Source organism: Poecilia reticulata, chromosome 14, assembly GCF_904066995.2.
Source record: "Poecilia reticulata chromosome 14, P_reticulata-male-v2, whole genome shotgun sequence".
Taxonomy (NCBI): domain Eukaryota; kingdom Metazoa; phylum Chordata; class Actinopteri; order Cyprinodontiformes; family Poeciliidae; genus Poecilia; species Poecilia reticulata.
The window spans coordinates 15,579,639-15,596,048 of NC_088843.1; the positions used below are offsets into that span (position 1 = coordinate 15,579,639).

Consider the following 16,410-nt stretch of genomic DNA (forward strand, 5'->3'; position numbering starts at 1 on the left):
TGTTTGTTTTTTGACAAATTTACATGTTCTGGTTTAGAACTATGTGAATACATAAATACTGTGATAATGTGTTGCTTTTTCTCAAGATTAGCATACCACAAGAGTCTAACAACTGTGCACAACTTTGTCATTCTTTTCAGCCAGAATGTGACAGCATTATCAGCTCCCCTCTGGGGAAAAATGACCACATGGATTTAGATATTTGCCCATATTTGGTAAAAAAAAATAAAAAAAAAGATTTTAACCTCTGTATTTGTCTTTCGTGTCTTTCAGCTGGACCCACAGACCGTGCAGTCCAAGAACTGGCACATGGACGTCATCGAGATGAACGGGGTAAGAATCACGGCAAACTCCTCTTTAGAGTTAAATTGTAGCAGTACTCTGATTTATTGTGTTCAGCAGAGGCAGCTCCTCTGGTTAAACACTGTTTTAGCACAGCTGTATTTCTGGCCAGATCCACAGGAAGTGCAAATGACAGCTGGATGCTCTGTTGAAGCCAAACAGATCGTTTTACTCCCAAACAGAGCTGACCGTCTGTATTTCTGCCGTGATAACAAGAAACAGAGCAGCTCGGAGATGTTTGTACAGTTGCGTTTGTGTGTCTGAAGGAGTCACTTTACAATGTATCTGGATCTCAATCTGCAGATTAAGGTGGAGTTTTCCATGAAGTTTACAAGTCGGGACCTCAGCTTGAAGAGAACGCCGTCCAAAAAGCAGAGCGGGGTGTTTGGAGTGAAGATCAACGTGGTCACAAAGTAAGCGCTGTGGCCAGCTAAATCGGTTGTCTGCTCGCCAACTGAGAACTAACGGCGGTGATTGTCCGCAGGCGCGAGCGCTCCAAGGTGCCTTACATCGTCCGCCAGTGCATTGAGGAAGTGGAGAAGAGGGGGATTGACGAAGTGGGAATCTACAGGATCTCAGGGGTGGCCACGGACATCCAGGCCCTCAAATTAGCATTCGACACAAGTAAGGCCTCCACTGTTTCCTAGCTCTGTACCGCTAGATCTGAAACCCACAGTGTCTAAATCTGTCTCACTGTAAAACCGAGCGTTGACTCCAGAAATGGCCCCCATTTCTCCATATGGTCCAGGTTTATGCTCATAAACTCTAAGTACGTTCATTTCCTGTTTTTGGACAAATGTTGAAAACCAAGCCTCACCGCATTTGTGCCTGTTGTTTATTATGATACACACAAACAGTTTGCAGGAGTAAACGGACGCATCCTGCCGAGCAACAAACAGCCACCACCACAATGCTTAAAATGTCCTAAATTGATGAAACAAAATGTAAGTTTTCCTTAAGTATGTTATTCACCTGTCTTAAATTTGGTCATGACAGGAGTTTGTAATCTCATATATTCAACGTGTACGTAGTTTCTTTTTTTCTTGGAACTTTAATGGCAAGCAGAAGTTTTGAGTTGTGCACGTTGTGCGAATCGAGGCAGTTAAGGCTAATGCTAACTCTGCTAATAAAGCCTTGCTAGCTTTTCTGCGTCTATCATGGGGGGTCGACACAGCAGCAAATGACAGCAACACGCAAAAGTCGTCGACGCTCTGGGTGAAACCCAACACACGGGACGCGACAGCGACAAAAGTTGAACATTTTTCAACTTTCCTGTGTCGCGTCACTAGCCCGAGTGTACACGTCTACGTCGATGATCGCAAAATTTCACATGAACGAACGTCATTGTTCACTTAGCTAGAGAAGCTCAAGCAATTGTTGAGCTTCTCTAGCTTGAAGTCACCTCCCGTGTGTCGAGCCTTTTAAAGTACAAATATATCGCCAGTTGGCTGGGTGATGTTTGTTTTTGCTTCAGTTTTATTGCCAATAGGGTTATGTGCTTTCTGCGCAAACTTTTAAGTTTGGCATTATGGAGGTTAAAACTGTAGAGAGCCATATGCAGTGTGACGAGCACAAACCTGCTGCCAAGAGCCACAGACGGACAACAAACCATTCCCAATTATTTATAGTTTTTTTTAGTTCTTATATTTATTCATGATGGAATTAAAAATGTCTTAAAAAGTCTTAAATTTGACTTGCCATATCCTGATAAAAGGTTAAAGGGACATTTCACATTTTCTAAAGAAAGGGTAATCAGTTATATACTGATTGGAAAAAAGAAAAAAGTAAAATAATTTCTTGTTTTTTATATTTGGTATTAAAACTTTCTTGGATTGTGACAAATGTGAATACACTGACCGGTCAAACCTCACCTGAGGAACTCTACATTTGGGGAAAGTCCTAAGCTCGCTCTTAACAATATTCATTTGAATAGACATGAGCAAAACAATGAGGTTTTTTTTTTTTTTTGTCGTCTTCAGTGAAAATGTAATTCACTAGAGATATATTGTGTGTTTAACGTCTGTTTTAGAAAGACAGTTCCCGCTGCAGCCGGGGGTTTTAGTATTTAGGAGGAGCAGCTGTCAGATGCTCCTGTCCTGTGTTCAGTAACAGTCTCTCAATTTCCCTCACAGCTGCTTTTTCTCCCTAAGATATGACCAGTCAGAGTCAAGATCACCTTTAATTGTTGGGTTTTGTTGTTTTTTTTAACCTTGACCCCCATCTGCATCTGTCCGCTGAGGAAGGAGCTAAAGAGAGAGCAGCTGTTCTGCTGAAAGTCCACGATGAACCTGTGTGATCTGTCTCTAACGGGTCTCTCTTCGCGATTCGCAGATACCAAAGACATCCTGGTGATGCTGAGTGACATGGACATAAACGCCATCGCTGGAACACTCAAGCTGTATTTCAGGGAGCTGCCGGAGCCTCTTCTCACAGACCGTCTCTACCCAGCCTTTATGGAGGGCATAGGTGGGAGGACTTTCCAGCTCAGCTGTAGAAGATCATGCTTAAAGTAAAAAACAAAAAAACAGGCTTTCAGGACATAATTGGACATGTGTTTTCCTGTCTGTTTCAGCTCTCTCAGACCCTGCAGCCAAGGAGAACTGCATGATGCACCTTCTGCGCTCTCTGCCCGACCCCAACCTCATGACCTTCCTCACTCTGCTGGAGCACCTGAAAAGGTACGCAGAAACACTCACACCATCAAAGTTTACAATGCAAAGAGATACTTTTTTCTTTTTTTTTTCTTTTTTTTTTTTTAGAGCTGCATTTCGTTCATAACACTTATTAACCCTAAAAAAAAATGTCACTACTATCTACTACAGGAAATTAGGCTTTAAATGAAATTAAATTTATCCAACTTTTTCAAAAAGATTTTTTTTTTTAAATCAACCATATCCAGACTTTTTGGGGTTGCAGAAAGGAAAAAAAAATTCCGTGTCATTATAGCGTCTTTTTGTTGTGGAAATCCAATGCGAATTTTGCAGGAAAACTTCTAAAACTAGCATTTCAATAACTGCTTTCATATTTAAAAACTGAGTTGTAGAGTCTGCCTTTAATGAAATATTTCCTGTCTGTTGTTCCTGCAGGGTGGCTGAGAAGGAGCCCGTCAACAAGATGTCCCTCCATAACCTGGCCACCGTGTTCGGACCCACCCTGCTCCGGCCCTCCGAGTCAGAAAGCGCCAAGGGACAGCACATCACGTGCGCCTCCGACATCTGGTCACATGATGTCATGGCACAGGTACACGATTTTAGTGCTGATAGATGCAAATTCTCACTCCCTGACTCTCCTGTGGTTTTCCGTCGGTAAGCTTTACGATGGACAGTGAGAAAGAGCAGCTTCCTCTGCTGCCGCTGCACATGTTTTCTAGATTAACTCGACTCCCACATCGCCCACTGACCCGTCCCAGCGGGATCCTTTCTCCCAGCTGTATTTAGCTTTCTCACCGTCTATTTATCTCTCCTGACTGACGGGTTTCATGTGAGCAGAGGTCTTCTCTAAGCTGGATAAACAAGTCTGAAGTAAACACCATAAACCGGGCGGCGTGGAAATGCAGGAGGTCTCTGCTGGCTCCTACTTTGTCCTGAGGATAATTTGTGTTCATAAACCCTTTACTCCAATGTTTATGCGACGTATTAAACTTGGAAGAAAAATGCTTCTCGAATCGGTTCCAAAATGTAAATTATATTGCTTTTTTTTTAAACAATTGCTAACTTCTCAAAAATAGATTTTTATGGGATCATTCAGTCACTTGAATTGATGGCTTTTGAGCTTTCCCACATATTGGACGTTCCAACAACAACCTTTAGTCTAGTTTCCTGGGATTTTATTTGATAAGTTGTGCGTAGCTGTGAAGTGGAAAAAGAAACAAAGTTTTCAAAGTTTTTCCACAAATCTTAAGTTTTATGCATTTTATGCAATTTTAGTAACCGTGACAGAATACGATGGTCCAGAGCTAAAGGCAGGTATTCTGCAACTTTTAGATGTTTTTACTTTAACACTCCAGAATTTAAAAAATAAGTTATTAGCAGGACTTTTGAGAGGGTGACTTGAGTGTTGAGGAAGCAATTTATCCATCTGAATCAGGTGTGCTGGACTCTAACGATAGCAGAACACTGCCCCCTGGAGGCCTGGATGATGAGGCCTCTGGTTTAGATCACGACAAAATCATGTTAGATTATCAGTCACAGTGTATTGTTTTAAATACCTGAAATGCTGCCAAATTGGTGTTGTAACCTTTACTGTTTTATCCACAGTTTTCACTATTTTAAGCGGAAGAAAATGGATGGATGGATGGATGGAATTTTTAAGCAGTTCTGAGACGTGGTGGTGAAACATGAAATTACTCAACAGGTTGTTGCTAGGTTACCAAAGAGAGAGTTAGTTGGAGCCACTATCCTAGCCTAGCTTGTCATGAGAGGTTGAGAGACTGAAGCTTTTCCTCTGCCTACATCCCCCAGAATTCCATGTGGTTTGGATCAGAGTTCAGCAAAATTATTGAAAATTCTGCCAGACATCTGTTGACATTGATTGTGTCTATCGCCATATATATTACTCATTTATTGTCCAGCCCTAAGATATCCTATAAATTCTGTTAATTTTAGTTTATTTACATCGCTCCAATTAACAGCAAATATGTGACTGGTCACGGGAAAACCAGGAACAAGTCTCCTATTTCACATTTTGAGTAATTTACAGATTCTGGAAGAGTAGATTTTAAGGTTGCCAATGATGTCAAACACATAAAACGTTTTTTTTTTCTCTTTTTTTTTCAAAACAAGATTAGAGAGAGAACAAGCCTCAAAGTTTAAAAAAAATTGTCCCCAAACATGTCGGGCAACCTGGGGGTGTTAGCATTACTCTGCATTAACCCCCAGCATTGACACTCAAGAGGTAGACTATGAAAAAGTTTAAGAACCTCAATAAATTAAGGTGTGTAATCACTCCTCCTCTCCTTCTCCAGGTCCAGGTGTTGCTCTACTACCTGCAGCATCCTCCGATCTCCTTCGCCGAACTCAAGCGCAACACGCTCTACTTCTCCACTGACGTCTAAAAAAAAAAAAAGCCGCTTCGCCCGGAACGCGAGGGTGACGCAGAGCGACTCCACCCAGACCTCGGACCCCAGCGCTCCAGCCTCAGCTCTGCTCCCAGCAGACCGCTTGTCTCTGCTGCTGTCCCTCACTTTTCCCATCTGAAGAGGAAGACAAAACGCTTTCCGGCGGGGCGATTTCGGAGAGCGCTTTGCAGCGGCAACGCGACCGGCCTCTGTGGGAGCACACCGGGGAAATGTTCAGGCGGGTGTTTGGGGTTGGGGGCGGGGCAGAGACCACAGCCTGGCGCAGTGGACAGGACAATATCCGAGTTTATGTTTCCTGATCAGAGGCATTCCAGAAAAACAAAACAAACACAAAAAAAAAAAAAAAAACGGCATTTACATGTTTTATAATAACGTTCCTCATTTGTTTCTATTTCCTTTTTGGTTTTCCCCTGGTTTCGTGTGTGTGTGTGTGTGTGTGTGTGTGTGTGTGTGTGTGTGTGTGTGTGTGTGTGTGTGTGTCTGCGTGCGTGCGCGAGAGTAGAACTGTGGATGTCTTCCACTGAGAGCTTGAGTTCGTGTTAAAGGGACTAAGCAAACTTCCGAGGCGGCTGGAAAGCCATTCCAAGAAACGGCAAGGATTGTGTCTCCGTAGGAACAGGGGACGCTCCTCTCCGCTGAGTCTTGGCCAAAATTAGCCCTATTTATTTTGAAAATATATATATAATATTTGTGCCTGTACAGTTTTGTGCAACTAGAGACTAAGGAGTCTGTTTTTTTGAAGTTTATCCAGGTAGTGATGTTTCTTTGTTTTGTTTTGGGGGTTTTAAGCCAGTTTTTTCTGTACCACCGCGTGGTCGGTGAGCCGTTCTGAGAAGATAAATCTGCCAGTTCAGTTCTGATCACTTTGTAGACGAGCGAGGGCACACGAGGGTTGACGGCGGGCGGGGGGAGGGGGAATAACACCATAAACGGAACAGTTGGCTTCTATTTTCTTCCTCTGCTTCTTCTTGCATTTCAAGCCTGTTCCAAGTGTGTGTTGCTGCACCAGTGTTATCTGTAGGACGATTTTGCGTAGACGCCCTCATTGCATGTTCAGCTTGTCGGTGAATTCTGGCCGGGTAACACAAAGGTAGGTCGTCTCTGGGAAGGAGAACGAAGAAATCGATACAAAGCCAACCTTTCTGCTATCAAGCCTACATATCTTAAGAAAACGCAAGCACTGCTAAATGAGTAATATTTGATATTTTTAATATAAGAATAAAAAGAAACAAACTGTTGTATTTTACTTCCTTTGAGAAGAATTTCAATATGCTGTAATATTGCGACTAATTGTCCATGTGAACTTTTTCCCTCTTTTTTTTTTTAAGTAAAATTAAAAAAAATATTGAAGCACTCACTTTGTGTCTGTGAAAATTATTCATGTAGATTTTTTGGGGTTTTTGTCACCCTTAATTCTGTAGATTAATACACTGTTAATTAGAGGTGTGCCGATCGATCGGCCACCGATCATAATCCCTCTTTCCTTCACACTGCGCAAACGTGCAGCAACAAATCCTAAGCGATGTGGAACTATAACGCACTGAGTGAATGGGGAAGTTTGCGTGTTGAAGTACGAGGGGTGAAGCAGGTCAAAATGCATCAACACGGCGAATCTAATATGGCATGAAAACAATGCCATACTTGACGGAGTTTGACTACATCGAGGCTCACTGCAGTAAAGACATGGAGGATCAGACGGCAGGTAAAGCAGCGCACAGCTACAAACACTCACCCGGATTATTAGCATGACGGTCAGAAAGCTAAACAAATAACCCGCAAAATGATTTAAGTCTTCGAGCTGCGATGTAAGATGCTGGTTCTGCTCTCGCTGTTGAACTGCTGCTGCGCGCTACAGGTAATATTTCACAGACGGAGCGCCGCTTCTGCTCCAAAAATTAAGGTGAATTAATGGTTCATTTTTCCACATAATTTATTATTTTCATGCTTATGATTAAAAAAAAAAAATTTATGTGATGGGTATCGGTGATTGGTATCGGTGATCGGCCCTCATGGGTGATCGGAATCGGCAGAAAAAAACCTGATCGGCACATCTCTACTGTTAATATTAAAGATTATCAAAGTAAATACAAAAAAGGGCGGTTTTTAAAAGATGATTTTAATTAAAAGGAAAAATAAGGGATCGAAACATACCTGGTCTTTCATAAAACACTAAATAACTGAGATTAAACACAGACTAGCTATCCACATCCAGGTCCTGCTCACTGCCAAAAAGAAGAAATCACTAAAGAGAGGTCAGTGCGGTCACAAGTGGTCGAATGCCGCCAGAAGGGGTCAGAACCCGGTGGTTCCTTGTGCCGGTACCAACGGCACAAGTCTGGATAAATGCAGAGTTGTCAGAGTATCCAACATAAAACCTAAAATAAACCAAAAATGTTAATCACAGAGAAGAGAAAATGGGGTTAAAACCTCGCAAATGCTACATTGCTGCCGTTGCTGCCAAGGACGGAACAACCGGTTATTAGCTTTAGGGGTCAATTGCTTTTTCTCGTGAGGATTATGTATTTCTCCATTAATAAATGAAGTAGTGATTTGAAAACTGAAAAAAAGTTGTCTTCGACTGATATTAAGATATATTTAAACGAGGAGTGACAAAAATACAAAAGAAATCAGTAACGAGTTTTCACAAGTGTCTCCCCATATTGGTAATGATATCTGCTTAGAAAATGGTGTTTAAATATGAAGATGGTAATAAAGATTTTAACAGCATTAAATGACATCATGCATCAAAGCTGTTGTGCCAGCAGCCACACTGATTTGGAAACCAAATGCTTCTCGACAGTTTTAGCTTGTTTGGAGACTAAATCTGCGCATGTTGCACCCTCTAGTGGCCAATATCCGTCATTGCTGAGAACGACTCTTCCAAATGCCACCAGCTCACGCAGACTTTGATGAATATCAGTTTCTTTAACTAATCTTAACAGTGCCACCAGAAAGTATTCTCACCTCCGTCACTTTTCCCACATTATTGTTGCAGAATCCTTAAAAACAGATCAAACAGCACCTAATGACAAAGTAAGAAAAAACAGAATTTTTGGAAAAATATAAACAAAAACATAACAGGTTAGTATAAAATGATCTCTAAACTGATCATCTATGAGATCCTCCAGTAGCTGGAGTTCACCAGTGAATCCTGTAGACTGGACATGATTTAAAATGGAATCACATCTGTACTGTCCATATAATTCACTAAAGAAAGAAAATGTTTAGTTGAAGCAAATTAATATACACCTATATTTCTAAATGCATGCTAAGCATACATCACTGCTGCCACCAACTGGTTTAGAGGGGAACTGCAAGTTGCAGGGATGTGATCTACCTTGTTGTTGGTGATGGATTTTATTTAAGGGCATCACTAAAGGGATCTGAGGATAAAAGCCCATTAAATATCTTTACTATGTTTATTTTGTAAGAATGAGGACAAAGAGCATTAATCCTCTAAACTCCTTTAATTCATAATCCGGAGCACAATGATACTGACAACAACCCGTAGTGCCGTCATACTGTACACACACACATTGAAAATTGAAAAGAGAAAGAGGCATTGCATGTTTCAGAAAATTCCCGAAGTCAGAAAAATCGAAACTAGAATACCTCTGATTGTTAAAATTACTGAGTGAACGAACCGCTTAAAAAAAACAAAAAAAAAAACTTTAATATAAATAATCCTACTTGATTACATCCTGTCAATTTATATAACGAGTCTGTAACCAAACAGCGGGTTTCCGGGTCTCGGTAGTGCGGAAGTTTCTCTGCTCATGAGATTCTGTGACTGGAGATGCAGGAACATCCCCTACAAGCGCTGTTCAGGTCCCAGCAGAGTCCCTGAAGCCAACGTTCGTCGACGTTCCTCTCTGTGCCCCGGCTTCCTCGCAGCGAGTCCACATAGAAAACAAGTTCTCGTCCGTAAAAGCCTCTCGTCTCATCGCAAGTAATATTCGATGGCAGCGGAGAACGCAGCAAATCCTCCACATCCGAGGACTCCGGCTTTGAGACCAGCTGCGCGACGGAAAGAAGAAAAGGAGAAAAGGGGGAACGACATGAAGCGGAGCCCACATTTAGGGTGAAGCCAGCGGAAAAGGAGGAGGTTACCTACCGCGAAAGCCTATGGCTCCTCCGGTCACACAGCCACTGTACACCGCATTCTTCCAGTCGGACTTTCCTCTGTGCTGCAAAGCAAACGAATGCAAACACACTGATGGATTTACCTTCATGGGGCACAACTGAGGACAAAGACTGCGGTTTCCCCTCCAAAGTCGTATTCGATAAATTAGAATACAAGTTTAGGTGGGGCCCGTTCGTCGGGTTAAAAGTATGTTTTGAAAATAACTTTTCAGCAGGTATTAAACATGTTTTTCATTCATTTCACATTTCTATATTTTTACAGAATTTTTTTATTGGTCTGGTGTAATATTCTAATTTTAAATCTCATCTTTTCACCACCTGCAAATGGAAAATTATCATAATTAACAAACATCCATCTGTGTCAGTAGAGTGCTGCATCATTACAAAGATAATATAGCTTTCTTATATGCATTGTTTGTTTTACATTTAAAGAAGTATCTATATGAATGGTTAATTGATGCTTAGCTGCTAATGGTATATCAAATTAACTTTTCAGAGAAGGGGTAGACTATAAAGATATTTTTTCTTCCAACTACTTCTCGTTCAAAACGTTTGTGACATGTGATATGTTTATTTTAAAGTGTAAATGAATGAAATAAACAGACAGATCAATAAATATAATGTGTTTCACTTTGTGATAAAGTTCCTGATTTAAAAGCCCTTTTTGAGTAATATTCAGATTTAATCAGCAGAGGGCGCTCTAACACCTTTCCTCAGAGGTTAAAACGGCTAGATCAATATTTAAATATCTTGGTAAAATATATTATAAATTCTTTACAATAATAACAATAATAATACAAAATAACACACAATCAAAATGACCATACAAAATGTCGCATTCGGTAACACCGGAAATGATGCCACTCACTGATTCAATGATGCACTCGGTGCAGGAAAACATGGCGCCCACAATAGCAAAGTTCTTGGCGTACGACATGCCCCTCTGGCCCATGTCTTTAAGGACTTCTCGAGCCGTCGGCGTCCTCAGGGGGTCTTTGGGGTCGAAGCCGACGTTGGTGTCGATACCAGCAGTGAACACACCAAAAGCTCCTCCGAGGACAAACCCTGTGGAAAGACAAACGCTCCATTATCAGATACAAATAAGGAGCCACTAGAAGCACTGCCGCTAACGGTGAAGAACACACTCTCATCGGCGGTTTCAGAAGTATTAATCATCTTTAAATCTGCCTCCCATTTTGTCACGTTACAACCAAAAGCTTTGTTGTTTTGTATTGGAATGTTATCGGACAGGCCAAACCAAAGTAATAGAAAAACTGTAAAGGAATATGACGCATGCGTTTTGTTTTTTGGCTTGGTTCTTCTTTGCGAAGCAGCTAAAGCTGTGATAACTCATTCACTCCTGCCCTGTATTTGTCCTCATGATGCTGTTTTGTGTACTAATGTTCCCCAAAGAACATCAGAGGTTTTCACTTAACAACTGCGTTTTTCTTAGATTAAATGACACACAAATGATGGACTTTATTCACCAAAGTGACTTCTAAAAGTTGGCTGCTCTGGATTTTATGTGCCTTAATACGAATCTACGCCACATTGATTTTCATCCATTCTAAAGAAAAGTGACAACCATAAACCATTTTCTATTAACACGTAACCTAATTATCCCCAAGCCTGCGGTTGTTTACCTCCTACACAGGCCAGGACGGACTTGAAGGCGCAGCTCTCCATTCCCCTCTCTATCATCTTCTGCTCGTCGCTTTTCGGAGGCACCGGCAGACCCCCCATAACTCCGGGTCTCAGATCTTTAATGGGCCGCTTCTCCCCTACCAGGTGCTCCAGAACCATACTATACTGGATCGTTGGACTGCCCATGGTCGGAACCGAGGAAGCTGGACCTGTAGAGTCTGAGGCAGCAGCATCTGCAGGCCCCGTGGACGCGGCCATGTTTCTCAATGACACTGCTCTATGTAAGTTTAGCTATGAGTTGATAGGGTGCAGATTCGCCAAATTATTTTCTAAGCGCAAGTTAAGTTTTGGTGGGTAAAATGTTTGTTTTCTTGTAGAAAAATATATATCTATGATCACGGGAAGAAAACACAACTTAAAACATCATGCCTCTCTTAGTATGTATATTTTAAAAGTCGTCACTGTCTCCTAAACTCCCATCAAGCACATTCGACATAACCGCTAAGTGTGTGTGCTCATTCACAGTCAGCCGATGTTTCATCTTGCAAAAGGGGCCGACGAAGTGGTGTGGGAGGAGATTGTCTTTAAAACACATAGCAGATCATTTTTGATAGTGGCATGATATCATTGACAATGACAGCGGCGTGATATTCACAGCTGACAACTGACTTATGCAGCAATAAGTTAATTTCCCCTTAGGATCAATAAAGTATTTTTGAATTGAACTGAATTGAAACACCACTCGGACCGCCTGCTGGTTAACACATAGTGTTTTATTTATCAAATTCCATTGATTTATTTGCTTTATTTAATAAATTTGCTTTATTAAATAAAGCAAATAAATCAATGGATAAATCAAAGATGAAAATTTGTCAAACTGCAACATTCATTTATTTAAATCATGCTCCCTCTCCACACACACACACACACACACACACACACACACACACACACACACACACACACACACACACACACACACACACACACACACACACACACACACACACACACACACACACATATAATATTGCTCACCATTGATCTTCAAATAATTCCAGACCACAAGTTAGGAGTTGTTGTGATATTTTAACATGTTTTTATATAGATTGCATCTCAAGAAACTCACATCCGTCAAAATAAAAATCAACACTTTCAAAATGGAATAAAAGATTATTGGCGTGCCCTGTTTGAACCTCTGAGGTAGCATTGGATTATATTCCTGAGCATATATAATTAGGTTTACCATAAAAAATGTGGGAGATTTGGGGAAGAAATGCAATGCCTGGTACAAAGTGATCAAAGAGCAAAAGGGTTGTTGCTCACAGTTGCAGTTTGCCGGAAATAATTAATATTGAATATATGAGCAACAGTAAAATAGGTTAGAAATTTTAAATAAATAAATAAATAAAACTTCACTTTTGCAAACAACATGCCATTGTTTTTCTTACTCTAGGACATCAAATAAAGCCAAATAATCTCAAAGTTTGACCACATAATACAGAGATAATACTGAATTTCAGAGTCATTGATGCCCAGGTTTATTTCCTTTGATAAAAGGTATGCAATAAGTTATATAAACTTATATAAAATTCCGTTTTACTGGTTATTTTTGTCCTGTCCATTTCTAATTTTTGAAGCATTAACGACTACGTTTCCCAGAAACCTATTCGAGCACTGCGCCAAATCATCCAGCACGCGCTCCACCCACCGGCTCGTTCAGCGGGTGTCACTTTAATGACTCGCGTGAGCGAGGCGGCGGCGGCGGCGGTAGCAGCATCACAGAAAGCAGCAGCAGCAGCAGCAGCAGCTCCTCCGCATTAGCGAACAGGTGAGGAGAAGAAACGGACTACATGTTTCTATCTTTTTCTCATCTTACAGCTTTCCTTCATTTTTTCTCCAGTTCACTCAGGTAAAATCCAAATATTTTAACGTTACTGCTGTCTTGTGTCGGACATTTAAGAAGGAGTCTTAAGTTGCACGGGACCGGTGTTGGCTTGGCCGGGGTAACACCGACGCAGAAGTGACTGTCGACGCTTGTTTGCAGTGTTAATGGGAGTAATTTGGGTTTTGACAGTCATTTTATAGCTGACGTGTTTTCTCCTGCTTTATATAGGATGATAGAGTCCAAGGACATGTTGTTTCCAGGGTAATTGGACCTGGAACTGGCTGTATTCTTGAACAGGTGAGGGGAATCTCGCCTGCAGGATGTTGGAAGTCTACAGGATGCTTCAGATAATTTAGTTAATTTCGCTGCACCGGCGGGGTTTGTGTGCTCAACAGGGTTCCAGCTCGATCAATACATCCCATCTGCACCTCAAACATCTGCTTAGTTTCTTTAATTGTTGTCTAGAGACAGAAACCTAATTCTCTGATGGACTAATGTTTCTTTAGCTGGTTTTGTATTGCTTTTTTAGGCAAATCTTTCTATTTGTGTATATTTTAGAACTCAGTCGTTTGTATTAATTTCTTTGTTGACTTGGCTATATGTTTTAGATCAATATCCTTCTGAACCATCCAATAACCTATTTTCAGTTTACTGGAGGGTCACCAGACATCTATTTATAATGCCCCAGTATTTCAAGAAATCCAAGCACTAAGGTTCTGAGAGAAAAGAACCAGGCCCAAAGTATGCTGGAAAGTATGATTCTCCACCGTCCTTATCAGAGGCTATGTGATGCTTCTCCACATGTTCATCATTTTTGTCGTGCCAAACCATTTTTGAATGCTCAATATTTGAAACGCGTAAATAAATAAATACCTCTTTATTTATAATATCATGTTTAAATACAGTTTAAACAATGCTGTACCATCTAAAACTATTATAAATCAAAAAAATAAAATCAACCAACCTTCAATACTGATCATATCAAAAATGTTAGGAAAAGGCCTCAATTTAAAAGGTGAAATATTAATTTAGACTTAAAAGAAGTGGCAAAGTGAGCATATTTGATATTTAGGATGTTTAGACTGATATGTTGCAGCAGCTGAATCTTGTTATGACGAGATACAAAACTTGTTAAAATGAGATTAATATTTTATTAAAACCAAAATATGTTCTTGTTTAATTGAGAAAGTCATAATAGAACGGCAACTCTCCGCAGGATGTTTGTCATCTGGAAGAAACGAGAGTCAGAAAGATGGAAGTCAGAAGATGAAGTCAATCTGTCAATGGAAAGTATTTTTATGTGTCTCTAAAAAGAGAAATCTTAATGTTTTTATCGACTTTTGTATCTCGTTATAACAAGATACAACTCCAGAATTTATTTCCTTGCTCTGGCAGTTTACCGCTTCCATAAGTAAACATGTCCAGCACTGTGTATACATATTTTTTCCAGTTGCTATTTAAATAGTCAAACTTGCAACAGGGCGTAGCTTTAAGTTTAAACTCTTTTATGTTGATTTAGAAATCTCATCTCGGCAGATTTCAAAACCTTAGACCAAGGTGCTGCTGGAACCTGCTGTTAAAAATATTGAAATAGATTTGATGTGAGAATTAAAATTTGAATGGATCTAAAATCCAAAAAAAAAAAAATATCCTGGTGCCGTTTAAAAATGTTGAGGCATTGAATGGATCTCCAAAAAAAAAAAAAAAAACCAGCTTAGCAGCTTAAGTTTGGTGTAAATTGTTGGTTTTAGTGCCATGTTGTGTCTGGACCACCTTTGGGAGCATCAAGCTGTTCTTCCTGGTGTGATCAGCGAACCATTTGTTTCTCATTAGATCATTACCTTTGTAGTTAAACAAGCCATTGTTGCATTTAGTGCAGCAGTTTCTGAAAGGTTGCAGTTTCTGTCTTTAATTGGCCCTTCTAGAAGGTCCGTCTTGACTGTGTGTGACTCTGATCCTGCCACGTAAACAGATGGATCATTGTTATTTTCTTCATAATGAAGATTCTTCAGTAATACATTTTTTTATAACTATGAAGGATATTTGTATCTAAAAGTGGGGAACAAAGACAGTTTGAATTTGAGAATTCATGTTTTAGAAGAACTCCACATCCGTCTCGATGTGGCACCAGTAGGAAAGAAGTGGGCAATGGATCACTGTTTTCTGTTGCTTTTGGCAGAAAAGAGGAGAGAATTCTAATATAAGGACTTTTTCTTTAGGAGGCTTCCACTGCATATTTTCTTTTTGGTAGACCATTGGTTGGTTGGTTGGTATTATGTATTTTCTGATGGTTATATCATGTTTTTATCTTACTCCCTCATCAAAAACATGCCTGGGGTGTTGCCTTGATTCTTATATGCATGTTTGAGAAATCCTTTAATCTCCCACAGCAACCATTCAGCTGTGCAAAATGCCTGGTTGGACCTAGCTCCGCCTTTGGGTTGCAACTTCTTCCTTAGCGCTGCAATTTCCAAGCTTCAGAGTTTCCGCCTTACAGAGAAGCCCTACCCCACAAAACACCCACTCAGATCCTTCAAACTAGCCAGCAGCGATTAGCAAACACCTGGTCGAGCTGCGCATCTGCTGAGCTCATTATATGAGCTACTTCTCAGAGCAACGCAGGTAAAAATGTTGTTAAAGGGTTAATGGAGAGCAATATCATCAGGATGTTGTGATGACTTCCTGAAGGTGGAGTGTTAGAAAGACCAGGAGTTTTTAAAAAGACAGACGCCCAATTTCAAGGTGTTAAATTACAAAATCTAAAGGAAAATATAATTATATACATATAGATAACAGCTGTAGGTGATCTAGTTACCTTCAGTTGCTAAAATGGCTCTACGCGTCTGGGAAACGCATAACGCTGCCACCTTAAAGACTCTGTTTTTACTCATGGTTAATTTGGGACTCTGTCTGCAGGATCCAGGCTGTTTTCAGGACAGGCTGTTCTTCTAAAAAGCCGCAGGAAGTGCAAGTCATATGGCAGTCTGAGCAAAGTCAAAACATCCGATTTTGTAATTGCTCATTTGTTAATGGAGCCGTTTCCTCAATTTGATTTGGACTGGATCTGTCCAGCAACTAACATCCAAAAGTAAAGATATCGGACTAAGAACTGCAGCGTCTACAATCTGGTAATCCATAGGATATTCTGTTATTGATGGAGGTAGTTTTGGATGTCCAACAGCAAGGAGCTGTGAGTTTCTCAACAACTCCTCTCATCTTCTGTTCAAGTCATTATCCAAGCAGTTCCTGTCATTGCTGTGCTATTTATAGCCAGGGGTTGTGTGGGGAACGCACACATCCAGCTGTATAGTGGCGA

At 40.6% G+C, this 16,410-nt stretch overlaps 3 protein-coding genes across 9 annotated transcripts in view; 2 read left to right on the top strand and 1 right to left on the bottom strand.

Annotated features, from left to right (window-relative positions):
• The window catches only part of abr (ABR activator of RhoGEF and GTPase), a 136,497-nt gene extending 129,721 nt beyond the window's left edge, over nucleotides 1-6,776 (top strand). For all 6 annotated transcript variants that reach the window (XM_008428046.3, XM_008428048.3, XM_008428050.3 and 3 more), the window contains 7 exons: nucleotides 274-333; nucleotides 646-755; nucleotides 827-966; nucleotides 2,674-2,808; nucleotides 2,915-3,020; nucleotides 3,429-3,582; nucleotides 5,306-6,776. In XM_008428046.3, coding sequence (XP_008426268.1) covers nucleotides 274-333; nucleotides 646-755; nucleotides 827-966; nucleotides 2,674-2,808; nucleotides 2,915-3,020; nucleotides 3,429-3,582; nucleotides 5,306-5,395 — 795 coding nt within the window. In that variant the 3' untranslated portion in view covers nucleotides 5,396-6,776. The remainder of the gene's footprint in view (nucleotides 1-273; nucleotides 334-645; nucleotides 756-826; nucleotides 967-2,673; nucleotides 2,809-2,914; nucleotides 3,021-3,428; nucleotides 3,583-5,305) is intronic.
• A 2,091-nt stretch (nucleotides 6,777-8,867) lies between these two features.
• timm22 (translocase of inner mitochondrial membrane 22 homolog (yeast)) lies at nucleotides 8,868-11,494 on the bottom strand. Its single transcript, XM_008428053.3, has 4 exons — nucleotides 11,206-11,494; nucleotides 10,431-10,627; nucleotides 9,534-9,606; nucleotides 8,868-9,436 (listed from the first exon to the last, which is right to left on the bottom strand). The coding sequence occupies exons 1-4, from the start codon at nucleotides 11,462-11,464 to the stop codon at nucleotides 9,360-9,362; spliced, it is 606 nt and encodes a 201-aa protein (XP_008426275.1). The 5' UTR covers nucleotides 11,465-11,494; the 3' UTR covers nucleotides 8,868-9,359.
• Nucleotides 11,495-12,879: 1,385 nt separating this feature from the next.
• The window catches only part of specc1 (sperm antigen with calponin homology and coiled-coil domains 1), an 89,943-nt gene continuing 86,412 nt past the window's right edge, over nucleotides 12,880-16,410 (top strand). Inside the window, exon 1 of one of the 2 annotated variants that reach the window (XM_008428054.3) lies at nucleotides 12,880-13,037. The gene's annotated coding sequence lies outside the window, so the exon portion shown is untranslated. Of the gene's footprint in view, nucleotides 13,119-16,410 lie in introns of both variants that reach the window. The other variant, XM_008428055.2, reaches the window with a different exon arrangement.